The 27,854-nt window shown below is 40.4% G+C and overlaps 1 protein-coding gene across 2 annotated transcripts; it reads left to right on the top strand.

Annotated features, from left to right (window-relative positions):
* Positions 1–208: 208 nt before the first annotated feature.
* Positions 209–27,465, top strand: nectin1a (nectin cell adhesion molecule 1a). Of its 2 annotated transcripts, none has more exons than XM_026183070.2 (10): positions 209–700; positions 11,843–11,955; positions 19,124–19,382; positions 20,701–20,818; positions 21,377–21,558; positions 21,660–21,777; positions 22,638–22,789; positions 22,986–23,118; positions 23,222–23,282; positions 26,421–27,465. In XM_026183070.2, the coding sequence occupies exons 1-10, from the start codon at positions 643–645 to the stop codon at positions 26,733–26,735; spliced, it is 1,509 nt and encodes a 502-aa protein (XP_026038855.1). In that variant the 5' UTR covers positions 209–642; the 3' UTR covers positions 26,736–27,465. The 2 variants fall into 2 exon arrangements, with proteins under 2 accessions (XP_026038855.1, XP_026038857.1); XM_026183072.2 differs by lacking the exon at positions 26,421–27,465 and adding an exon at positions 24,751–25,218 and having other exon boundaries at positions 262–700.
* Positions 27,466–27,854: the final 389 nt, after the last annotated feature.

Here is a 27,854-nt window from a genome sequence, read left to right as displayed (position 1 = left end):
TTCCTGCAAAACCTAGGCTCCATTATTATTAACTGATTGCTTAATTCAAAAGGTAGCATACAGTATAGACTACAAATGTAACTGTGGCTGTATCAATGTGTGCGGTTTCAGCTCACTGTTAAAGGAGGGTTGGCAGGGGTAAGTCCCCCCGGACCACAATTGCTGAAGCTCTGCTTCTGTCCGAGCGCTTAATTGCGTCAACTGAGAGTGCTCATTTAAAATAGGATGTACACACTAACAGTTTACGCTGCTCAGCCCTCACACAGTGGCAGATATCTGTCAGGCGGGACTGGGGGTAGGCTCTCTCGGAAATAATCTGCCCACGCGTTAAGCTGCTTTATCCCCGCCAAGCCTCGGTCGGACAGAGACGCCGCAGCTCCGCTCGCAGTCACAGCCTCAATTAGAAGAGGGGGGCAGAGAAAGGAAAAGTGACCAAAGGTGCGGAGCAAGTTTGAGAAATCGTTTTCTTTTTTCAGGATAACTGTGTGAATCAGAAGTGTGCGCTGCTGTTTGCTCGGATACATGACTGGACTCAGACAGACGCTCCTGAAGTCGAACCTACTGCTGTCTGGGAGGCAGGAGGCGTAAAACAAGTTAACAGAGGGAATTTAATAGCCACAGCCAGACGCTGGCAAGGGTGGCATGGGCATGGAAAAGGCTGGAGTGTGGATATTCCTGATAACAGCTTTTTTTAATCCAGGTGAGCTACTCTGCTTTTACAAAAGCCCGTTAATTAATGTTAATGTGAGCCCGGTTCTGCTCAACCAGGTGAAAGAAGTGCTGTGTGATCATGCGAATTTTGATGTCGATCCGCTACCTGTATTGCCGACACCAAAACCTATACTTTGAACCTGTAGAGGCAGCTGTAATTTAAGAGATGAATCAGTCAGTTTGCTAATTCTGAACACAATTTAATGACTACTAAATCACTGTGATTTTTACTTTCTACGATAATTAGTTAACAGCATAAAAGCACACATTTCAGGTTCATGTACATCACAGTCAACATAAAAGGGTTCATAAAGTACTGGACTGATCATGCTAATATCAATTCAGTACCAATACTAGCATTGGTTTCGATACTGCCGATTTTTGGATTGATCTGCCCAACTCGAGGTGAAAATCATGATTTCTCCGCTCTATGGCGATCCCAGTGAATGGGATGAAGTAAAAAAAAAAAAACTCATTTAATATAAACAGGTTAACCCAAAAGATAGAGAACTAACATGATTTTCAGAGCTTTATGATATTTATAAACCCTTTATAAAACAGAGAATTAACACATCTCTGTTGTTTTATTAATGCACTCTTATTTTGGGTTGCCAGGTTGTGGATGGTTATTACTTCTGCTAAATATTAGTGCATTTTTGTATGCGTATACACCAGGTGGATATATTAATACCCATTACCATTAATTCTAGCATCATAAAGAGTTTGCATGTTGCATTAAAGGCAGAAATAATCTAGACATATTTGTTGCACCCCGGATCTTTTTTTCCCCACTGTGATTGACACATTCACAGCCTGAAACTCCACTCTCATCTGCCCGTTTAAGTCTTTTCATCTGTCAAACTACAATCAGCAGTGATCAACTCCACAGGAAGTTGTACACAATGTCAGCAGGTGCGCTGCTGCAATCACACTAAAAACACAGGTGCCAGCGGAGAAAGTGTGCCACATATAAATGTGTGTATGTGTTTGGATGAATGGAGTAACTCTTGCTTTACTGTAACAGGTGCAGCGGTGTAATCACACTAAGCCAGGGCCAAACATACAGCTGTCATAAGAGTTGTGGTCTTGTAATATTGAAGCAGAGGGTGGGTGGGTGGGACCGAGGTATATATATTGCGTAATGGCAAAAGCTATTGTGGCTGCATATGGACGCTGAGCTGCTTGGACATCTACTGTGATTGCTTTTTTCGCTCGTTCAGTGATAAACCCCCCAACTCCTGTGTGAGCTGAGCAGTAGTTTGCCTGTGTGCATACATGTGTTATTAGTGAGTATGAGGCTGGTGCATGTGTGCAGGATTGTCATGCTGAAGGCCAGAGCTGTGGATTAGAGCAGGGAGCAGAAGGGTGTAACAAGTTGATTGCTGCCAAGTCCCAGCCGGCTGACTGTTGCTGCAGTGTATCTGTCTTTTCTCTGGGCTCATGCAGACTCAGAGCACCTCTGCAGGTCTGTCAGATGGTGTAGGGTGTCACCAGGCTGATGTGAGTGCTGTCGCCACACTGTCCCCCCCTTTTGGAATATAAAAGTTTGAAATCCGTGTCTGCGGACTGACACAAAAAAAGGCTGAGTGAGACCAACAAATAGACATCCTCATGAATTCTAGCATAATCCACTGTCCACAGCTGGAACACACAGACGCTACCCCACAAAAATAATCCATCACAAACACACAGCCCGTCTGTTCCCTCCAGTTTTTTTTCCTTTCTCTTCTGTGTACCCCTTTCTCATTAGAGTCTGCAAATATTACGGCTCCCCCCCCGCCGTCCCCCATTGTCTCTCAAACATTTGCTCTTCCTTCACAGATATTTTCCTCATTTCTCAGCATCTACCTCCCCCTCTTGGCTCTGTGTTCTCCTTTCATGTCTCAAACACAGATGCAGCAGCCATCATAATCCTTCATGAACTGCCCGCTGAACACCGGCCAAGCGTACTCTCCACGTTCCTGCGCTGCCACAGGGATTACACACTCGCATAGACACAAACATGTGTGGGTGTGTATTACACGCGCACAAACACACGTGCACACAAATTCCAAACAAACACAATGAGAGCTTATAATCGATCTGGGGGGAAATTAAAGAGAAGTTGTTGTTTTTTCATTTCATATTAGACAGAAATGGGCTGGAGCTCACACAGTTTAGTAAATGGAGTAAATGGAGGTCTACAAGTCAGTTTGATGCTGTGCAACCTTTTTGTTGGTGCTGCTGTGTGAATTTACATATAGTGGCATATATCATATCATATATGTTACTGTCAGGCCACCTGTAGTATGCACAAGGCAGGCTTCGGTGTGAGTGTTGTGTGTTTTTGTGCATGAGCACTCTACCTTTTAAAGAGGGCCTCTTTAAAAGTCTCACTATATTAGTTTTTTAATATCTGATTGACTTGAAATTTTGAACTTTTTATAGTAAATTTTGGCATAAAAAATGGACTTAGTGTCAGTCAAACCCCCAAAAAGAGAGAGGGAAATAGTTTGGTTTTCCTCTTTTGCCAGTTTAATCAGTCAAATGATTTTACAATGTGAATATACAATAATAAAAAAGAGACACAAATAGAGTGTATAATCCCCGATCAATCACAGATTTGATGGCCTAAAGATTAAACTGCTAATCTGTCCTCTTCCTCTGTCACATCAGGTCAGTTTTTTTCTTCTGGGTAGCAAAACACTGCAGTTTACTGCAGAAATCTTTATTAACAGAACCACGGCAGGTGATGAGATCAGTCTGAGTTTTTTTTAAACTCTCAGACACATGTTTGTAGTTACTTTATCTCTTTGGTATTGAGTTTGATCTCTGTGAACCAGTCATTCACAGAGATCATTTCATGAGTTAACCATAAGTCAGAAAGTTGTTTAACTGCAATTGAATGTTTAACTTGACCAAAATTGTAAAATAATTTACTGCTACCATAACTACAGATTTATGGCTACTGGTTGCTGCAGAGGTACTTTAAATTTAATGTATTGTCACATTAGGTCATTGTTTTTCATTGGTTTTGTGGTTTCAGACAGACTTTAGGAGTTGTTTTAATTAGAGTTTCAATAATTAGCAATCTCTTTAGGGCTGTATTTTACTGGTTGCTTACAAAAGGTTGGTGGGTCACTTCCAGCCGGAGACACAAATCCCCTTTGGGGTTGTGTCAGGAAGGGCATCCGGTTTAAACTGCTGTCAGATCAAACATGGAGAGCGACCTGTTTGGGCGACCCCTTGTGACAAGGGAACAACGGGGAAAAAAGGCAGCTCTAAAGAAAACAGAGATCAGCATTTTTACAGGAACTTAAAGTAATTACAGCAACAACTTGTACAATAATAAAACTCATGCTTGAACTGTTAATTAAGAGATTGATCGTGATAATACTCTTCCTTTCTTCCTTATTTTTTAAAAGCCTTCTACAACACCTGCAGGCACCTCTATTTTGAATTGTCACACATACAAGAAAATGTTCAAATTAGCCTCTCACGTAATGGCGCAGAAAGATGGGGATATCCACTCAGGATGCAAGGGAAAGGTCCAGCATGGTCTGGCTGCACGTTGCACATTCAAGTGTGAAACAATATTGGTATTGTTTTGTGCTTTTCCCATGCTCTTCTGTTGCCCATGCAGTGCTGTTTATGGAGTATTGCCATGTGGAGCTGTGAGGTCATTTCCCATACTCTAAACAATGGAAGAATGTGAATGGACGCAATAGGAAAGAGGAACGTGGGAGAGATGTAGGGCAAATGAGATATGAGTGTGGTGGGTGTGTGTGTGTGTGTGTGTGTGTGTGTGTGTGTGTCAAGTTGGTCTATCGGTTCTTACCTTAAGCCCATAATGAGCTCAGCTGCTCAGCTCAGTAGGGGGTGCTATCAATGGGAGGTGTGTGTGTTAAAAAAAAATCCCACATAAGTGAAAGTGGGTCACGCCATGGATGAAGTTACAATTACACTTTTCAGTGTTACTCGCCGTGTTGTCTCATATTAACCAGATCTGATTAACAGTGAAAGAAAATTGCCCGGTTAAGTGAACTGCAAGAGCAAATCTTAAGCGGTGGGATAAGCAGCAGGTTAAAACTCACTGCTCGACATCTTTGGGGTTAGAAGCAGGAATAATAGGTACATTAAGCAGATCTGTGGGGTCAGGAACCTTTTCTCTAAAAGGAGTCATTTTCATGCATGGAGCTGCAAACTATATGTCGGTTCGACCCAGTATTTTGAGTTTCTTATGTTTTGGTTTATTTTTGCATTATGGATTAGTTCTTATTCTCTGGTGATACTGTTTTGATTATAATTATATTCTGATTCTTTAGTTATCCGATGATGATGATGTTGATGATGACGATGATGATTATTTCTGGTTTAGGTTTTGTTATCTTGCCCTCATGTTTGGTTTAGGTTGCCTGTGCTTAGTCTTCTCTGCCCGTATGTCCCTCTGTCTGTCCATGACATCATTATGCCTGTTTACGAGTCTGTGTCTCTGTCTGTCGTGTGCTTCCTGTTTTATTTTGTAGGTCTGTGTCCTATGTCAGTGCGTTCAGCTTTGTGCTCTCCCTGTCTCGTCAGTGTAATCAGCGTCAGCCGTGTCTCCCAGCTGTTTCCTCTTCGCTTCGTTCACCTCTTGTATTTAGTGTCTGTCTTCCCCTACTCGGTGTCGCGTCGTTAACGTCTGTTCACCCTCGCTTCCTCTGTGTGTTCCGTTTGCCAGCCAGCCAGCCAGCCAGCCAGCCAGCCAGCCTGCCTGCCTGCCTGCCTGCCTGCCTACCTGCCTACCTGCCTGCCTGCCTAGTTATTCTGTTCTTCCAGTTTAGTTAGTGTTTTTCTGTTCTGCTTCTTACCAGCAATAAAGCTGTGTTTTGAGTTACTTCCGCCTCAGTGAGTCCTGCATTTTGGGTCCTCTCTTCCTGCCTGCCTACACACAGACATGACACAGGCTTTTTCATGGCACCACCACCAGTGTATATGCCACAGGTTAACCTACCAGTATGCACAACCTCTTTAATCAAAATTATATTTTTAATGCTAAAATAGAATTACTGGGTAAAACTTTATAATAGTGTCACACCATTAAGTGCTATTAAGGTATTAGCAAGTGCTTTATTCATAATTCGGCTTTCTTAAAAGTCAAGTTTGTGACAGATTTCTAAAATATTTGTTTGTTTTTTTGACATTTGGTCTAATAAATGTGTTAAGCAGTGTATAGTTAAGGCAAAGACTCCTTGTTATCTTTGGCATGAATAATTTCTTGTCACAGCTACTCGAAATGTGTTTCCGCTGCCACATTCGTTTCCAGTCCTAAATGTATTTAGCATACCTTAGCATAATGACTGGAAACAGGGTGCAAGAGTTTTCCTGGCTTATATAGCTGGCTTCCCAGCCCCTCTGTTTATGTACAGAATATATAGTTATGGTACAGTATATTTCCTGAACTGTCTGGCTCACATAAATGTCACCACACATTTCATTCTTCATGATTTTGCAGGCTTTTTCAAAGTTTTAAGTGTGAGTTTAAAGCGCTAACATATGATTGAGCACACCAAAAGATAAATGCTGTGGCATTAGTGAGTCACTTTCGGATCCTTTTAAATGCCATTTACATATTTGTTTATAATTCTTTAGCCATTAGTGGCATTTTTTTTGCGACAAGCTGTTATTTGTTACTTTTAAAAAGCTTTGACTTGAAGTTGAAGACAAATGCTCCATTGTTACCTTTCTGAGGTGCTATATCATAGAATTACATGAAGTAAATGTACTCCATAACCTGTACTTATTCTTGTCGTGCTGTCAGGCCACAAAAAAAATTAAATAAAAATTAAGGGCTGTCGTAGACACATTCTTAATATTGTCATGATCAAATTCTTGTCAACAGTAAATCAAAGAAACAGCAGTTCTAATAATGATTTTTTTTCATTTACCTAAAAACTGGACAGCCAGTGTTGTATCATAGTGATACAGATATTTCATTCTGCAAACACACAGCTTCTTTATTTCTGATGTTCATCTTCCACCAGCTGTGTTTCAATATGTTGATTACCTTGATTCAATATGTTTTCGGGGAAATAGCTTGCATTCACTGGCAACACTTTTGTTAAAATTGAATAGGAGGTGATGGCTGAAATATTACATATTACCATATTTAGAACAAGAATCATGCTTCAGGTTAATAATTATATATATATATATATATATATAATAATATAATGCAAACGCACTTTAATATCCTGAATGCTGTAATCTGACATTGCTGGCCTTCCCCCCTCCTACAGACCCCCCACAAAAGCACACAATGCATTAATGAAAATGACCTTGCAAAGCGCAGTGAACCCCAGCATTAATACAAAACTTGCTAATATCATAAAACACACAGCTGTGTTTGACCATGGAAAGATTTTGTTCATATTGTGCAGTTGGGTCCTCCTAAGAGATCTGTCCAAGCTCTTGAGTGCATGTTTGCATGCAAATGCACAAAAGCCTATTAAATTCTCTGCGGATGTATATGATGAGACCAAACAAATCTATTCAAGTACTGAGTTTATACACTTTTTCATAATTGGTTTCTGTAACGTGACAGGAAAATGACAACAGCCTTTTCTCTGTAAATCTGTGTGATTTTGTGTCCCACAAATCAGTGTTCACAATCAAAATTCAGTCTGGCAACGGCTGAAATTGAACATTTGAATGAGGTACTGATTAAATAGCTAAGAGAGGACGGTGAAATTAGACAGCAAATTACCTTTGCTTTATCAACTGTCTTAGTTCCTGATCGCACTGATTCAGCAAGGTGCTGGAAGATGGCTACACTGAGGTCATAAAGGGATGACATGGTCAGCAACATTACTCAAGCAGGCTGGGGTGTTTAAATGACTCATGTGGTGCTCATTTATGCAAAATTTTTGATGCTATTATCCAGATGTTGCAGATGAGATTGGGATTCATGAGACCAGACAACGTTTTTGTTCTATTATCCAAGTTTTGGTGAGCACACAAGAATTATGGCCTCATTTTCCTGTTCTTAGCTGTTAGGAGTGGCATCCCATGTGGTCTAAAGCTGCTGTAGCCCATCTGCATCAAGGCTTGATGTGCATTCAGGGGTGCTCTTCTGCATACTTTAGTTGTAACAAGTGCTTATTTGAGTTGCTGTTGCCTGGTGAGCTCATCACTGGACCCACTTCAGTTTGCCTACCAACCTGACATTGGAGTGGATGATGCCATCATCCACCTCCTACATCGTTCCCTCGCTCACCTGGAGACTGCTGGGAGCACTGTGATTTTGGACTACCTCACCGACCGACCACAGTATGTGAGGACTCAGAGCTGTGTGTCGGACAGGGTCATCTGCAGTACGGGGGCCCCACAGGGAACGGTTCTGGCTCCGTTCCTCTTCACCATCTACACTGCAGATTTCTCCCACAACTCCACCCAGTGCTTCCTGCAGAAGTTCTCTGATGACTCTGCAATAGTCGGCCTCATCATTGATGGGGACGACAAGGAGTACAGAGGACTGACTCAGGACTTTGTGGACTGGTGCCAGCTGAACTACCTCCAGATCAATGCCAGTAAAACCAAGGAGCTGGTGGTAGACTTCCGCAGGCACAAGCATCCTCCACTGCAACCACTGAACATCCAAGGTATGGACATTGAGGCTGTGGACAGCTACAGGTACCTTGGTGTTCATCTGAACAACAAACTGGACTGCACTCATAATTCAGAAGCCCTCTACAGGAAAGGGCAGAGCAGGCTGTACCTGCTGCGGAGACTCAGGTCGTTTGGAGTAGAGGGCCCACTCCTGAAGACCTTCTATGACTCTGTGGTGGCCTCAGCCATCTTCTATGGTGTGGTCTGCTGGGGCGGCAGCATCTCTGCTGGGGATAGGAAGAAACTGAACAGGCTGATCCGAAGGGCCAGCTCTGTTCTAGGATGCCCTCTGGACCCAGTGGAGGTGGTGAGTGACAGGAGAATGGCGGCTAAGCTGTCATCCCTGTTGGACGACATCTCCCACCCCATGCAGGAGACTCTGACAGCACTGAGCAGCTACTTCAGTGGGAGACTGTGGCACCCACGGTGTGGGACGGAGAGATTTCGCAGGTCTTTCCTCCCCACTGCTGTCAGACTCCACAACAAAGACTTTTTCAGCTGATCAAACCCTCACACGTGCAATAAGACTGCTATATGTGCAATTCTTGTACAATTCTTCTTCTGACGAAGTTGTACTTTTGTATTTTCTTACTCAGTTGTATATAGCATTTGTATTTCTATTTTATTCTATTGTATATATTATTCTATTCTATTCTATTCTATTTTATTCTATTGTATATAGTATTTTATTGCATTCCAGTGTTTTCTAATTTCTGCTACATAACTTTGCACTTTTGCTGTAACAAAACAAATTTCCCACCTGTGGGACTAATAAAGGTCATCTTATCTTATCTTTCTATCACCTCAAGTTAGTCTGGCTACTCTCCTGACCCATCTGACCTCTGACATCAACAACGCCTTTTCCCACTAGATATTTTCTTTTTTCTAGACCATTCTCTATAATCCTTAGAGATGGTGGCGTGGGAAAATCCCTATATATTTTTGAAATACTTAGACCAATCAAATTTCATTCCCATTCTGATGCTCGATTTGAACTTCGGGTGGTCTTAATCATACGTCAGTGTATTTAACTGCTGCAATTTCATTGGCTGTTAGATATTTGAGTTAACAAGCAGTACATAATAAAGTGACTTTTGTGTGCCACTAGGTGACAGTTGTTGTGAATTAGCATTAAATAAATAGAACAGAATTATTGAATTATTGCCCTTAATGTTACCATTTGATTTGCCAGAAACCAGATGTAGTAGAGATGCTACTATCTATTCTTTAATTACAAATTCTCCCCTTTGTATTGCATAATCATCTGTTAGACGAACAGGTGTGCCTAACAAAATCCAGTGAGTGCCTGTGGGATTGTAGCTGCTCAGTTTGTCTCCTTCGTTGTATTTTCTTGTTCATGATGCTCCAAATGTTTTCACTGGATGACAGTGAGCCAACAAACAACCATGTTCCTCCATACCATCGCGTTTGCTGGCTTTTGAACTGTGAGCCGTTAAAGAGTCTGTGCAGTGATTTCCATTGCAGACTCTGGTGATCTCTGGATTTTCTGAGTCCTTTGATGATTTTATGCACAGTAAAATGAAATTCCCAAACCAGCTCTGATGTTATGTTGAGAAATGCTATTCATCAGTCGTTGAAGCATTTGGTCGCAAACTCTTACCCAGAGTGGTAGAAACGCCTCCCCATCTTTACTTCAGAAAGACTCAGCTTCGCTCAGCTCTGATATTTTTTAGTCTTGTTACACACTTTATCATGCAACAGACTGGCGACCTGTCCAGGGTGTACCCTGTCTCTTGCCCTACGACAGCTGGGATAGGCTCCAGCGCCCCCAGCATCCCTGAAAAGGATAAGTGGAAGCGAATAGATGGATAATGTAACAGCCTATGAAAAAACAAACAAACTGTGAGGTTTATACCAGCAACTTTTTCTATATCCCATTTTTTAAAAATCAGTCCTTAGTATGTGCTTTTCAAAACCCAACAAATTCAGTTGCAGCATTTTAATACATATGAAGATATGTCCAACAAATTATAGGGGTTAAAAGTTTTGCAAATCAGTTTTCTGGTTATCTTGGTCTTAGGCCTTAAATCTGAGCCCTTGCAATTTTGCTTTGCTGGAGATTTTCAGTGCTAAGTGAGTGATTTCCCATGATGCTTAAAGTTCAGAGAGTGGTAAAACTATTTGAAAAGATTCTTAACAGTCCTGATTGAGGCAATTTAGTTTTGAACAATGCTCTGGAGTTCACTTTATGTTGGTAATGAACTGTGTCTACATCAGCAAGATCTCTGGAATTAAATTAGAGATACAGCTGTGTGTTGTTAGCACAGCAATGATAAAGCATGTAACAAGACAGTGCAGTCCAGGAGTAGTAACGCAGCAAATATCACCGGAGCACTATTCGAGCCCTCGGGAGAACCACAAAGCTGTATTCAGTCCTATCAGTTAGTATCTTTATCATAAACCCACTCTACTTCCTAATTCACAGCCACCTCTTTAATCATAAACAGACAGTTGAAATTAAACCTCAGTTCTACTACTTCAATAGATCCAAATGCACACACTCTGAGACTGGCAAGAATAGAACAAACATAAAGTAAGCTTTTAATAAAACAATGATAGGAACTTACAAGCAAATACGAAAGTTATTAGATCCTATTCTGCGCTGCTCCCTTATTCAAAAGCTGGTAAATATGCAGCTGATAGCGCTGCATATTTATTTTGGATTTTTACACTGCACGCCTATTTTTGCATGCCTGGGGATGTTTCACTTATTAGGTGAATTTGTAAATGGTTATTCTTAAGGAGTCACCAAGCTAAGCTGATAATACGTCCAAAGTAAATAAGGAAACCAAAACTAACTAGACTAAGATAACCAAAGGCAGGGAACTGATGAAGATAGATTTTATTTAAAGTTCTAATTATTTTTCTAATGATACTACTCAAAGTGCTTTAGACTACAAGTCCATAACCATATATTCATACAGTACTGTATACACTCCAAGAACTGATTTATTAATTAATTAATTTTCTATGGTAAAAAGTAAACTAAAGCATCTAATGGGCTCTATTCATAACATGAAAATAATGGCCTGCAGAATGAAATATGGCACCTCGTGATCTTGTTTGTTTTCTTCTTCTTTTAATTATTTCAAACATGGAAACCCCTCCATGTGCAAATTATGTCTACGGTGTCTAATGTACAATGATGGTTTGGTTAGTTAGTAAGTTCCACTAACTAACTTGTACTTGTGTATGTGGTGGATGTGGCTCTGTGTTGGATTTGTTGAAGGAGATCAGTAAGTCAGTGGGAAAAGTAACAAATCACGCTTATTTTTATCTCTCTCTAATCCACAACCTTCGACCTCAGCTGACCCGTTACGCTGCTGAAATCACCTCTCACAGCTCAGCTCACTTTATGAGCTCAGCATATTTTCTGAGTGTGAACAACTTAAAGCACACCAGTCTAACGCTGTCAGCGTGTATGTTTGTGTGTTTGTTCATGGGAGTGTTTGTGTGTCTTTAACCTCTTCTGCTTCTCCTCTAGGAATAAATGGACAGACTGTGGAAATGGATGATGGGAAGTCAGGGTATGTTGGCTCAAGGGTGGATCTGCTGTGCCGGTTCATTAACAGCTCTCCGCCTGTCAAAATCTCCCAGGTATTAATTGCTCACCTAAATGAATGTACTATGCCAAGTGTATATGGTCCAAAACGTACTAAATCACAAAAACACAGTATATCTGGTCCAGGGGGTGCCTCATTTGTCACCCTCCCATCAAGGATGGCAGATGGCTGCCTCTACTTGGGCCTGGTTCTACTGCAGGTTTCTTCCGGTGAAAAGCTACTTTTTCCTTCCAGCTGTCACTAAATGCTTACTCAGTGTTGATCGTCTGGTTGTTAGCGTTTTCCTTCTATTATTGGAGGGTGTTTACCTTCCAAATAGAGCACCTTTAAATGACTATTAAATGACTATTATTGGCAGTCTTCAAAATTGAATTAAAGACTTTGACAGGTGGGATTGGCTCCAGTCCCCCCTGTGACACTAAAAATGGATCGATAAATGGATGGATGGATATAACAGACAAATAATAATTATCACTGAGATGACAAAACCACAACTATATTTGCAAAACTAAGGCTAAAAGTAGAGTTAGCAGAGGTATAATAAACTCTTAAAATAAGGTTTTTAGAAACAGCCTCTTAAACATTTTAGTAAATGGGACACAAATCCAGTAAAACCTGGAGTAATTCGCCTTTGCATGCAAGCGTGGTGGATATAATAATAATAGTAAACCTCGATCTATTTTCTAAACCGGTTATCCAACCAGGGTCATGAGAGGCTGGAGTCTATTCCAGCTGACATTAAGCAAGCACCAAAGTAACACCCTCGTCAGCCACTTACTCTCACATCCTCACCTATAGCTAATTTAAACTCACCAGTACAAGTATTTATTACGACACAGAACAGGTTCTTACATGGATTTCTCAGTGGTGGTTTTCACAAATAGTAGAAATGCACTAACATTTAACAATAAGATAAGATGTCAGTTTTGTAAACTGCTTTTTATCCTTACAACATTGTCTCTGTAGTAAGAAGTCAATCTAAATCTGTATTTGAAATCTGTATTTGGTTGAATAAAACAAATAAATAAACACTGCTAAATGCAGTCTGTTCCATAGGTATTTGGAAAGTGGTGGAGTTTTCACAACTTTCCGTCTCTTCTCCATCATAGTTATATTTAAATGAATAAGTCAAGATGCATTTGAGGTACAGTTAAGAATTACAGACATTTTTTTAACCCCACGTTCAAAGTTAACTGAGCAAACTGTCATAATTACGCTCATGGATTTTTGTAATCAAGGCAGCACGGTGGCACGGTGGTTAGCACTGTTGCCGCACAGCAAGAAGGTCCTGAGTTCAATTCCACCATCAGGCCGGGGTCTTTCTGTGTAGAGTTTGCATGTTCTCCCCGTGTTTGCGCGGCTTCCTCCCACCGTCCAAAGACATGCAGCTTGTGGGGATAGGTTAATTGGATAATCCAAATTGCCACTAGGTGGGAGTGTGAATGGTTGTCTGTCCCTATGTGTTAGCCCTGCGACAGACTGGCGACCTGTCCAGGATGTACCCCGCCTTTTGCCCTATGACAGCTGGGATAGGCTCCAGTGCCCCCCGTGACCCTGAAAAGGATAAGCGGATGGATGGATGGATTTTTGTAATCACCTGAAGGTAAATCATTTGCAGCCCATGACTGAAACCAAATGCTGATTTTCTTCCTCTGAGATGCTTTATCAGGTTGCTGCTTGTTTATGTGTATTTCTAAATTCAGTTTTATTGCTAGTAAGTGACAGACATGCTTAGTGGAGCGTATCTTGGTTAAAAACAATATATCTTTTCTCCCATATGGAAAAGATATATATAAATCTTATAAAGTTTTTATCTGTCTTGTATGAAACTTGTATGAAAAGCATACAAGAGTGAAAACACATATAAGATCCCTTGAAAAATTATATAATGAAACTTGTATGTTTTGTATACTTACTAAAAAATATATGAAAGTAATGAGAAAGTGGCCACTTTCATGAGTAAATCATGTAAGCCTTAAATGATTTATATATGATTTACTCATGAAAGTGGCCACTTTCATGAGCAAATCATATATGTTTTTACTATTTCTTTTCCATATGGGCTAATTGGCTCAGTCATTTTGGGGTCATTATCTTTTTGCACTGCATTTGATTAAATCAGAAAGTGTCATTTCGAAATTCATCCTGCTACTTCTGCCAGCAGTCACATTATAAATAAACACCAGTGAAGCTGTCCGTTTGGCAGCCATACCTGCCCACAACCTCACACACTGACCTAGCAGGTGTGTGAGAATCTCGTGTGCTTCGGATAATGAGCTCTTTCTTTCCTTCTCCCTGCTTTTCTTTTCCCATTATTCTGGTTAAAGCCAGTCTTAGTTTAATCTGTCCAATGAGCGTTGCAGACATCCTGAAAGGTGACTCTAGTTCATAGAGTTTGACTGTAATAAGCATACCACCTTGAGATTGTTCTTGACTTTGTAATAAACAGGAAAACAACTCTACAGTCATCCAGGTCACTTGTGTTCCTGTTTGGTGTTACTGAATTGGCCAGTGTCTTTCAAATAGCTAATTTTAGACACTTCTTAAGTTTCTCTCCTGTCTTTTGTCTTTCCTGCCTAATTTCACCCCATTAGCGTCTCTTTGGACCTCATATTGAGAGCATATTGAAATTAACTTCAGACCTTTAGTCTCCTGAATTTATTAGTACTTCTTAGTAGGGCTGGGAGTTGTTTAAAAATATCGATATATTTTTATACGAGATAAGATGTGACAATATCCTTTATATCGATATAGTCTATGTTACGTTATAATTATAGTTGTGGAGCCACAAGTTTGCCTCTCTTTCGTCAACTTTTGTCTTTACGCAACGTTACTCGGCCTCGCCTCTCCTTCACTGAACACAACTCCCCCTCCTTCCCCATCGCTTCACCTGCAGGCAGCGACAAAATGGACACGGCAAATCTCCGTTTGGAGATCCTTAAAAAATGCATCCACCTTGGTCCCTAATGGACATAAATGTCCATTCCCCAAAAAGTGCAATAAAAAATATTATGTATTAATATTTTTTTCCACTTTAAATTGGTCAGTCTTTTAAAACTACTTCTCCCTGAAATATTCATATAAAGTTTTAATTATATTTTCGTTGTTTTAACCCTTTAAATCCCAGTTGTATTACATGAGCGCCCTGTTTTTTTAGCCCCAAAAAACAAAAAAACAAAATATTTTCCAAAAAAAACATTTGAAGTAATATTTGATTGTTATTATAATTAGGCCTTTAGATGGTCCAAAGATTGGCACCAAAATTCATTTTGACCTGCCATTATTTTTTTTGCAGGAGCACATTAAAAAATGCATGCCTAAGGACAATTCCCCAAAAAGTGCAATAAAAATATTAAATATTAATTTTTTTTTTCACTTTAAATTGGTCAGTCTTTTAAAACTACTTCTCCCTGAAATATTCATATAAAGTTTTAATTATATTTTCGTTGTTTTAACCCTTTAAATTACAAAAAAACTAAAAAAAAAACTAAATATTTTCCCAAAAAACATTTGAAGTAATATTTGATTGTTATTATAATTAGGCCTTTAGATGGTCCAAAGATTGGCACCAAAATTAATTTCGATCTACTTTTAATTTTTTTTTCCGGAGCCCAAAACGGTCTCCAGGCGGTCAATGCTGCTCTTCTAGGCCGAAAATAGTGCTTCTTCCCGGGGTAAGTCGCGACGAAGAACCGGGGCATGTTGCGTGGGACTCCTTTCTCCAGCAGACACGTGCGATACCACGTGACAACAAATACGTCATTTCCTGTTGACTAAAAAAAAAATGCACCCTCTCATGGTCCTAGGGACCAAAAAATGGTCCCGCCCGATCAGCGGGCGAAGCCGCTGCTGCACGCCGGAGATGAGGCTTCAATTCCGGCAGGTCTGTCCAAGCAGCCCGCTGTTTTCCAGCAGAGGTCAAATGTGAAGCAAGGGCGCCACCCGGTGGACAAATAAAAAAATTACAACTCTAAGGCCTGTAGTCCAAAACGAAACCTAAGCTGGAAACCTGAGGATCCCTTTGACCGTAATTTTTCTGGCGTGAAAAATAGCGTTTATAATGGGTTTCAATGTGGACATTTTTGTCCAAAGGGACTAAGGTGGATGCATTTCTGTAGCTTAGCCATTTTAGGCTAATTCAATGAATTTACACCACAATTATAAAATATAATTAAAAAGAAAATTCTTTGACAAATTTGGCTATATTCCACTCAACACAGTGAAAATGGTTTAAAATTAAAAATGCAAAAAACAATAAATGTCCCTAAGGACCTCTGAGGGTTTTAACGAGTTACTGCGCATCGCTCCGTGCGTGGGGCTGGACGGCGTCAACGTGTTAACGAGCTAACCACGCTAACGCCATGAAGCCCACAGGGGCTGCACGGCCTAAAATCCTTTCATTCTCTTTAAAAGTTGACAGTGCGCCTTTTGTATGAATTCTGGTTGTGCTTGATGACCGCGAACCGATTTCATGTGGTACACAGCGCTCAGCAATCTGTCAAAAAATGTTTTAGTACGACTTTGGTAAGCTACGGAGCTGCACCGCTTGATGGATTGTCGGAGCATTATGGCTACCGAGGAGCCTCGCGTAGTAATACGAACTAGTGATCCTGAAATATCGATTCCTCCGATACCAGTTTTAGAATCGATTCTCACATTAAAATATCGATATTTTAGTAATTTAGGGTAAATTTGTAGTTTACCATTAACATGAACACAGTGGAAAGTAACTATATCATTCAGATTGTCTACATTCGAAGGAACTACTTCCTCTTCCACCTTTCATAGTCATGTGCAAAATACGGGTGCATAAATGTCTGCAGCCCCTTGGCGTGCGCACTCACAACAATGGCTGAGCGTAATTGGAGTCATGTGCGGACTATTTTACCTCCACAAACAGCTGAGCTGGTTTGCGATACATGTGGCAAAAAAGTGAGGTGTTGTGGCAACACCACTAACCTTGTCAAACACCTCAGAGTAAATCATATCACAGAATATGACAAGCGTATGTTGAGGCGAACTGAAGAGGAGGAGAGGGACAGGTGCTGCTAGGGCGAGACAGACGTCTCATGGAGTCCTTTAGTGCTGCAGGCAGGCAAGGTGTTCAAATAGCGCATAACTTCAGTTTTTTTATTTCTATATGATTAACTCTGCATTATTAAGTGATAAGAACAAGTAATCTGTTGTCCTTTAATCATTATGACACTTAAATTTGAGATACAGTAAATAAAATAAGTTTTTGTACAAAGTATCGGTATCGGATCAGTATCGTCGATACCACCCTGAATTCTACTTCGTATCGGATCGGAAAGGAAATCAGTGGTATCGCACATCACTAATACGTACTCTGCTTCAACGTAATATTACCGTATTGTGTGTGTATAAGGACCATAAATGGCACCTGTTAAGAGACATGCTTACGAAGCGGATTTCAAACTCCAGGCTGTCAGTCATGCAGTAGAAGTTGGGAACAGAGCAGCTGTGAAATCTGTCTCTTTGTTATTATGCTCAGCGTCTTTTAGTTTATATTTTGACTGCACAATTGTGAGCTCTTTGTTATACACAAAACCAACATAGTTTTCTTTTATTTATGGAGCCTTATTATTTAATAAATGCTCACAATTTATTTTTGAGTAATTCTTTTCATGCACATCTATGCTGTATGTTAATAAAAGTGCCCGTGTGACATCTGGGACACAGCTTTGACTAAGAACTCTCTTTTTGTTCTTACTTTATGGCTTTAAAAAAATATCAAGATATGAATTTTGGGTCATATCGCCCAGCCCTACTTCTTACCGCTAAGTTGTTCAGTGGGTGTTGTTCCTGAAAAAATGGGGCACTATGTAAAATGGGTTTAGTTAACAGTTAATGTAATGTTATTGAATATTTTGATCACATCCTGATTATTTGGATCCAGATTATTAACTGGATTTTGGACCTCCTAACAGACTGACCACGTGGTGAGGATGGGGAGCAGAGTCTCCTCTGAGCTAACAATCAGCACAGGATCACCACAGGGCTGTTGTCTCAGCACTAAACTCTTCACAACACTGTCATCATCAAGTACGCTAATGGCATCACCATCCTCGGGCTCATAAAAGGTGGGGGATGAGTCTGCATATAGGGACTTGGTTAAAAACAATGTCTACAGAGAGGAGAATAACCTCCTCCTCCTTAACATAAAAAAAACATCAAATAATTGCAGACTTCAGAAAACACCCCCCGCTTCTATAGCCATCAATAGGACTGAGGTAATGAGAGCCGACAGCCACAAGTTCTTTGGTTTTCATGTGACATTGACTATGACTGTAAACATCACAGCAACAGTGAAAAAGCTCCAGCAGCAGCAGCTTTATTTCATCATGCTGCTCAGGAAGGCAGAAGTGAGCATTCATGCCCTCACTCAAGCTTACAGAGAACTGATGGACAGCATCCTGACTCCTGGCATTACTGTCTGGTACAGAAACACCACCCAGGCCGAGAGGAAGGCTCTCCAGAGAGTCATAAAGACTGCAGAGGGATTATAAGGCTTCATCTTCCATCAATGAAACAAACCACTGTAAGATAAGAGCACTTCATATCATCAGAGACATCCCCATCCTTAATAACAATAAAAAAACAATCAGCACACAGCCTGAGACGCAGCACAGCAGACACAGCACACTTCCACTACAGCTTCGCTCCTGCCACAATCAGAATGATGGCAAGAAACAAAATAAGGACTGACTAAAATACACACAAGTGTAATAAACATTTCCATAGCATGCAATATGTTTTCATACTATAGTTATTTAAGTGTTTATAGTAATTTACAGTGACTTGCTGTTCCTTAAACTTGGAATAACTTGAAATATTGCCCCTTAATTGATCTTTGTTTTATTTAGCTTTGACTCTAATCGCTGCTCAATGTCTCTAGTATGTGGCAAATAAAGATTTTTTAATCTATCTTTTCTGATTTGATTTAATTTTAAATACGTTATGATGTACAGGGATACAATTACAAAACTTGTGCCACTGTCTAAAAAATGATGGGCCTGACCCAAGTGGGATAAACTCATTTCCTACAATAGGAATGTTGCCTCAAATCATATTTGTTGTGTGACATCTGTGGCTCATCTAAGATCTTTCAAACTTGAGCAGTATGATGTTCTCCGTCATGTCAGGCATCTTTTCTCCATCGTGAATCATCCTTCTTTCTTTAGGTAACATGGCAGAAACTGGTGAACGGCACAAAGCAGAACGTGGCAATAGCAAATCCATCCCTGGGTGTGTCTGTGGCCCCGCCCTACAGGGACCGCGTTACCTTCAAGAACGCAGCGGTGAGGCGACGAACTCCCACTCTTGAAGACACCACCATCACTTTCTCTTCACTTCGCCTCTCTGATGAGGCCACCTACATCTGCGAATACACCACCTTCCCCGCAGGAAACCGAGAGAACACAGTGAACCTGACTGTCTACGGTAAGGCAGACCTTGTCGGTGTAGCACAGGTGGATTGCCATCCTCCATCCTTGACAGGAGATGCTGGACGTAAAATTGTTAGAGTTATGATAAGCATAAAAGGTTCAGGACTTTAGAAACTGTAGACTCATGAACAAAAACTTGTAACGTGAGGTCCATATTCAAATGCATCTACTCCTCATATTTCTCTAATTTTAACAGACAACATCAATCGCTGTCATCATTTATCTGCCAGCAGGAAAACCAATATGAATGTCAGAGATGATGTGTTTGGTTATTTGAATATTTAGAGTGCCAGTGTATTGCTCTCTTAAAAATATCAACAGTCCCACCGTCCTTTAAGCTGCTTATTACAGAGTTTTTTGATTATCTGAACACTCACAGTCAGACATGCCAGGACATTTGAAGACATCATATTCAAATCAAGAAACAACCCAACTATTTCATAATTTTGTTTGGCCTAAATAAAATAAAAAAAGTATCATCAGTGCACCGTTTAAAAAAAAAAAATCCTGTTTTACTAGGCGGTTCTTTATTCATCTGTAACAAGTTTAGTTTTTTTCAAGGTCGAGAATGCACTGTCGCACTCATTACTTCATTCATATAACAGAAGTTTTCTTGATTGATTTTGTTACTTTCCTAAATATACAGTGTAAACCAGCTTTCAGGTGACTGCTGTCGATACGCTATATGAACGAAAGCTTTCGCTTAATCGTTAAATTCAGGTGTTTTCATCCATACACTTAGCCTCTGCAAACATTTGTGAAAGAATCGGTTGTTCTTAAGGTGTTAAGGAAACACAGCAACTCTGGAAAAAAAGAGCCAGACCACGTAAAGCAGGGGTGTCGAACTCCAGGCCTCGAGGGCCGGTGTCCTGCAGGTTTTAGATCTCACCCTGGGTCAACACACCTGAATCAAATGATTACTTCATTCATTAGCAGGCATCTGGAGAACTTCAAGACATGTTGAGGAGGTCATTTAGCCATTTGAATCAGCTGTGTTGGATCAAGGACACATCTAAAACCTGCAGGACACCGGCCCTCGAGGCCTGGAGTTTGACACCTGTGACGTAAAGAATCACAAGTCGCTGAGTATTGAGCTCCATAGTGCATAAAAGTTGCTGACTCAGTAACTCCAGAGCTCCAAACCTCCTCTTACATTGACATCAGCACAAAAACTGTGTGCTGGGAGCTTCATGGCTCCTGTACATGTAACGTGTGGCCCGGTACTTTTGTCTATACAGTTTATATAAGGTCAAAGCCATAGTTTTACTTATCAGCACTTTCATCAAACATTGTGTTGTATTACATTTTCACAGTTCGCCCAACAACTCAGATGAGTCTGTCCACACCAACACTGGTGGCTCGTTCATCCAACCTAAAAACTCCAGTGGCTACCTGCGTCTCTTCCAATGGAAAGCCACCCGGTACAATCAGGTGTGTGGGAATTCACTTTTCCTTTTCACAGCGTGCTGTCCTCTGATTAAGGTTTGCCTTTGTCATCTTCAGATAATGGTAAATGGCCTGTATTTATATAGCGCTTTACTAGTCCCTAAGGACCCCAAAGCGCTTTACATATCCAGTCATCCACCCATTCACACACACATTCGCACACTGGTGATGGCAAGCTACATTGTAGCCACAGCCACCCTGGGGCGCACTGACAGAGGCGAGGCTGCCGGACACTGGCGCCACCGGGCCCTCTGACCACCACCAGTAGGCAACGGGTGAAGTGTCTTGCCCAAGGACACAACGACTGAGACTGTCCAAGCCGGGGCTCAAACCGGCAACCTTCCGATTGCAAGGCGAACTCCCAACTCTTGAGCCACGATCGCCCCAGATAATGAGAGTGTTACTGCTAAATCTTTTTCATCTCCATGCTTTCCTCTTTTTAAAAACTTCTACTTTTTGTCCACTAAAATAAACATTTAGGTTACATTTACTGCATACACATGTATTTGTGCATCTCCATTAAGTCCTCACTGATGTGAGCAGGTGGGAGACCAGGGTACCTGGAGAAGTGACCACCCGAGAGTACAGGAACTCAGACGGGACATTCACGGTTCAGAGCGACTACATTTTGGTGCCCAGCAAAGAAACGCACAAAGAGACACTCACCTGCGTCACCACCTACAACGAGGAAGTCTACACTGACAGCGTCACCCTCGATATTCAGTGTAGGCCTCTTTTAAACCTAACAACCACATGACAGTACAGGCACTGAGAGCTTTTGTTGTGATAGTATTGCCAGCTAAATGTTTGTGCATGTGTGCGATAGATGAGCCAGATGTTTTAGTGGATGGGTTTGATGGAAACTGGTACCTGAACCGAGACAATGTTCAGCTGAGCTGCATAGCTGATGCCAACCCGGCCGTCTCTCTGTATCAGTGGAGAGTGTGAGTATAGCTCTAACATTTATTTTCTTACTTTCAGCACTCATGCAGCAGAGAGCAGATCATTTTCACTGGCTTCACCAGCGTGGTGTCTGAGTGTGATTCCAGCTTCTGCTTATGCATTATATTAAACTGCCATTTGACTGATTAATAGTCACAAACACCATGTAAACTCTTTATACTATTGACCAAATTACAATAGTGTCAATTTAATTTAGTTTAGCTCATTTTTATGCCATCTTGGGTGTAATGGCCGACCTAACAGCTCATTCAAGAGCTATATTTTTAGTTGTCACAGAAACCCTGTCCCACAGCGATGTAAGCAGGCTTTTATATAAAGAACCAGTTCAAATAATATAGACTGAATGTAACTTTTAAACTCTTGCGAGCCCTGAAGTGAGGTTCCCTCTTGGTTTTATTTCTTTCCCTTTTAGCTTCCTACGATAAAAGCATTCTTTCTTCCTTTTCTGGGGAGAGTTTACGTAGTGGTCTCTGTTGTCCTACTAGTCACCGTTTTAGCTCCAGATAGCTCCAGGAGAAACCTGTTTTGATTCAACAAGTCTTCATTTTCCTGGGAGATTTCATATCCAGTGGCAAATAGTGGTAGTGAGGCTTATAAGAACAGAAGGTGTTTTTATAATTTAGCTTCCACATAGGGAGATCAGAATCCGCTTCATAATTAAAAAGTTAAAGCCTAACAGCTGCTGCTGAGTGTCTAAGAAACATTGTAATATCTGGTCGTACTTTATCAGTTACACAGGAGTCTATTATTCCTAACGGCTTTATATATTTTTGTAGCTTCTGTTTTGTGGTGTACTCCTGGGTTTGTAAACTTTGATTTCACACCACTGTGTACTGTTCAGGATTAATGGCACCATCCCGAGCAATGCTGAGATCCGAGACAACGTCCTTACCTTTAAAGGGCCGGTCACATATGACCTGCAGGGAATCTACGTGTGCGATGCAACGAACAGCATCGGGACAAGATCGGGCTCCGTGGAGGTCAGCGTTTTAGGTAAGATTACATGAATTTGTCTGAAATTCAACATTACTACTTCTGATATTGTTAATGCTTTACTATTAATAATAGTAATATATAACACTCCTTCAGAAACAAGGTTTTGCTTACTGCTTTACACTCAAATTTTCCGTGCTGCACAGTTTTTGGAGCTTTTCCTTAAAAGTGTGTTGTTGGGTTTTTTTTTCTGCAGAAAAACCATTACCGCAGATCGCAACGAGTGATGTCATCAGCGTAATCGCCTTATTATTGGCTGCTGGAGTGCTCCTGGGCATTACTATCACAGTCCTGGTGCTTAAAATAAGAAGTAGAAAGTACGACGCCTCGTACGTAAACAGCTCTCCATCTTTTTGCTTCACACGTGCCTGTTTTTTACGACACGGTTTAAAACCTTTAATACATCACTTATTTTGTTTTCTGCTTGATCAGTGACTCTCCATCCAGAAAATTGTCCCAGCCAATAAGAAAAAGGCCAGCAGATGACGTCCAGGTAACGTTTGCACTGAGTGGAATTTAGATAGCACATATTTAAAAAGTTTGTAAAATGTCCACAGGGATTTGGCTAATCCACTAATAAAATAGAAATAAAAATAAAATTGTTCCGGGCCACTACTGAGAGGACAGAAACTTCAGTGAGGACTTTTATGTCGTAAAGTATGTACCTATAGTTCAGGATTTGTACTAGCTTAGATACAATTACCCCTTATTTCTTCATGTTTTCCTTCCAAGAAGACAGACTTGTTTTTTTAAGTAAGTAAGTAAGTAAGTAAGTAAGTAAACTTTATTTATTAAGCGCTTTTCACAGACAGACAATCACAAAGCGCTGTACACAAATATTAAAATAAACAATAAATTCAATAGACATTATATACAATGTAAAAGATCAAATGTAAAAAATGTAAAAAATATAAAATATGTAGATCAACAAAAGGCTTGTTTGAACAGAAGAGTTTTTAACTGTTTTTTAAAAGAATCCACAGAGTCAAGCAAACGTAATTGTAGTGGTAAACTGTTCCACAGCCAGTGGGCTTGAGCAAGTTTTCCAGGTTCATAAAGGCCTTTTAAAGCTTTTCTTTGCTGCTTTTTCCACTGTTCATGACCATTTTTAGAGGAATTATTTGTTTGTTTGTTAAACCACTTAACACTGACTGAGTCATTCAAGCTTAAAAAAAGTCACTTAACTCAAGGGATAAACCAGTGTTGAGTGTACACACTGGTTCAAAAGAAAGAACCAATTTTAAATTGTACTGTTAGACACTTTATTACCAGCAGCCCCCCCTCAATTTAGTTATTTGAATGTCAACCTTAACACAGTTTGACAGGCATAAAATAGTAATTTGGCATCTAGATGATCCCCAAATAGGTTTTAGCCAAAAACTTTGATTGGTGTGCAGTATGTTCTCAGGAAATTTCAAGTAACTGGACAAGTGGAAGACAACAGAAGACCTGAAAACTATTTACAGCAGATAAACAGTATCTGACGCCGCTTTCTTAAGAAACAGGAAGAAAAATCCAGCAAAAACATGACACAGGAGCTGGGAGATGCATCTGGCCCCTCTCTTGAATAGTTTTCTGTTCACTGACGCCTCATCAGGATTGGTCTCAGTGGAAGTGTGGATGTTAAGAAGCTATTCTTAATGAAGGGAAACAGGGAGAAAAGGGTGGCGGTATGCCACATTACACAAGAACTGGCCTGAAAATCAGTGTCAAATTTAAAAATGTCATTAGATATCAGGTCAGGATAGAGGTACAGTGACTGTCTTCAGCCATCTGTAAAACATTGTGGAGGTTCTGTCACGGTTCAAAGCTGCATTTCAGCCAGTGGTGAACATAGATTATAGTAGATAGAAAAACATGAACATAGCAAATGACCACAAACACACTTCCAATTCTATCAAAAGCATACCTGGATAGAAAAACACAGCGGAGCACTATCAGTCATGGATTGTCCTCCCCAGACCCTGGACATCAGCATTAGCCGCGTGGGGTCATCCTGACAGAGAACGGAGGAAAAGCCAGCCGACATCCAAAGAAGAGCTTTGAGTACCCTTCAAGAAGCTTAAAGAATTATTCCTGAAGACTAATTAAGGAAATTACAATAAAGTTTGACTGAGAGTGTTCAGGCTATGTTGAAGAGTAAAGGCAGTCATACTAAATACTGACTGTAAATCTTATTAGAATTGTACAAACTCTGTTTTTGCCTTATATGCCTTATTTATGTATTTCCATGTAAGTTTGTACCTGTTTCCCATCTTCCTTCACTGAAAAAAAGACCATGTTGGATTTACTTAATTCAATAGTGGACATTGGTGGCACACAGTTGTTTTGCTTTGGCAGAAACTTAAACAACTTAGTTAAATCAACATAACTTATTCATATTCAATAAACCTGTGCATTTTGTGTTGATTAAACAGGATTGAAACATGTGTAGATGAAGTAAGTTGAACTCCTGGAATATTTTAATCGTTCACAATTTTGTCATTTTATTCCAAAACTATTCAATAGCTTTTACCCCAGTACTATGTGGTCACTTAAATACTACATGTTATCTTCATATTATATAATGTTCAACAAAGTCTAGAGTCTGGTTAACATAAACATTAAATGGATTTAATGTGTGTTAGCCCTGCGACAGACTGGCGACCTGTCCAGGGTGTACCCTGCCTCTCGCCCTATGACAGCTGGGATAGGCTCCAGCGCCCCCCGCGACCCTGAAAAGGATAAGCGGAAGCGAATGGATGGATGGATGGATTTACAGCAATTACCTTCCTCCTATCTTTATACAAGTTGGAGGGGTGGCTGGGGCATAACCCTGAAGTGATAGATTAAGAGGCAGGGTACACCTTGGACAGCTCACCAGTCTATCAAGTAGAGACAAACAACCATTCATGGGCAATTTGGAATTAACCTAACTCTAATAATTGCATGATTTTTAACTGTGGGAGGAAACCAGAATACCCAGAGAGAACCCAGTGCAAACTAGCCAGATTGCAGATTTGAACCCAGGACCTTCTTGCTGTGAGACAACAAAATTGACAAAAGTTTGAAATCTCATGTGATCTTGTGAATTTCATAAGTCCAGCAACTAGCCACTCTTACTAGATTGTATCATGTCATCTCAACAAGAACAAATTAAGGTGTTGAATTTCATACAAATCCTACATGATTTAATTGCGTTCACCATAGAAACATGAAATTATTTTGTTCAAATTACAAGTTAGACTTTTGTAAATGTAACAATCACCCAGCCTTCAGCGGCTGCTCGACTTGACTGAGATGGATGCCTTCCTCAAACCACGATCCAAAGCCGTCGAGATGAAATCACATGCAGTGTCGCGAGATTTAACATTGCTATATTATTGACTTACTTACTCACTCGAACATGATATGAACAATTTAATATACCATCTCTGCATATAATGCAGTTTCTACACTATACTGTATCTACACTTCACTTTAAAGCATCAGGCAATTGTGTTGAATACACGCAAGATGCTTACATAAATCCAAGAGATGGGCAATCCCTTTTTTTCAGTGTAGTGAAATTTAAACCCCCCCCCCCCCCCACAGATGATTCACGACTCACAATACTGTAGATCTTTAATAAACACGCCTCCTTTCTTCACAGCATTCAGCACGGTTTTACGAAGAGCTTCCAAGCACAGCTGACTATGTGAGCTACAGACTGGCCTGTAACAAAGAGGATTACCCAGAGCCCTACTCCCCTCCAATCAACCCTCCTCTTACATTTCTTCCCCAGCACCCCTACCACTCTACTCCTCCAAACCCTGCAACGACCATCAGCAGCACCGCCGCATCAGGAAACACCTTCTCTCCTCCTTCACACACCACTGCCATCTTTAAATACCCCTCTGTACCAGGTCTGTCCTCTCCTCCCCCAGGAGTAGCAGCGTACACTTTTCCCAAAGAGCAGTATGTCTGAAACGACATCAGCGAAACGACACGAATGAAAAAAACCAAAAAAAACCCCAAACATATTTAACCTGACTGGACTATGGGGCAGTGTCTCTGCACCACTGAGGATAAGGACAATAAAGGTTTGGCTATTGGACTTTGAATTAAGGCCAGTTTGGAAACATTTTCTCTCTTTGTCCTGATTTATTGTGCTCTACTTGTTCAATGAAAAAAGGAAGGCTGTGACCCTTAAAGGTGAATTGAATTTCTTTTGAAAAATGTCTATTTCATGGTTGTATTAGATTTTGATTATATCAAACTGAATGGATGGGGTTATCTCTTGATGTGGTTGATTACTTACTTTATCCTCTATAGCATCATTTTGTAAAAAAAAAAAAAAAAAGAAAAGAAAAAAAAAGGAAAAAAATAAAGAAAAGAAAAGAGGAAAAAGTAAATGGAAACAAAAAGAAAAAAGAAAATACAGTTTCCTACTTGATATTTGATTCCCATTGTCTTCATCCCGTGGAACAACAGATATTACCTTTTGATTTTACCTCTTGGTTTAATGTAATACTACTGCTGTGCTTGTATTTTGTATAATCTACCTTTTTTTCTATGTAAAGAAAAATGTTTTTATTTACTGAGGAGATTATGTGATGATTTGTAAAGTTGATGTTTTTATTTGTGGTATCTGTGGGTTTTAGCATTCATTGACACTGGTTGTTATTTTGTTAAATAAAAATGATCACATAAATGTGCTTCAACAGTCTAGTAGCTGGGTAAAACAAACTCACCGCAACATGGCTGTGATGGTAGGACCCTCTTTTGACATTCAGATCTGTTTGAGATCTTCGTGGCACAGATTCAACAAGGTGCTGGAAACACTCCTCAGAGATTTTGGTTAATACCGACATGGCAGCATCACACAGTTGCTGCAGATTTGCTGCAGGTCCAGGATGGGAATATCCGGTTCCAACCCATCCCAAAGCTGCTCTATTTAATTAATTAATCTAATAATGGTGTGTTATCCTGCTGGAATCAGGAGCCTCAAGACGATGGATACACTGTGGTTATAAAGACAACCTGCGGTGTTTCAAGGACGCTCAGTTGGCACTTAAGGGCCCAAAAAGAAAAATCCCCCACCATC

Source organism: Astatotilapia calliptera, chromosome 10, assembly GCF_964374335.1.
Source record: "Astatotilapia calliptera chromosome 10, fAstCal68.1, whole genome shotgun sequence".
NCBI classification, from domain to species: Eukaryota; Metazoa; Chordata; class Actinopteri; order Cichliformes; family Cichlidae; genus Astatotilapia; species Astatotilapia calliptera.
This window is presented reverse-complemented; position numbering and strand designations above follow the sequence as displayed.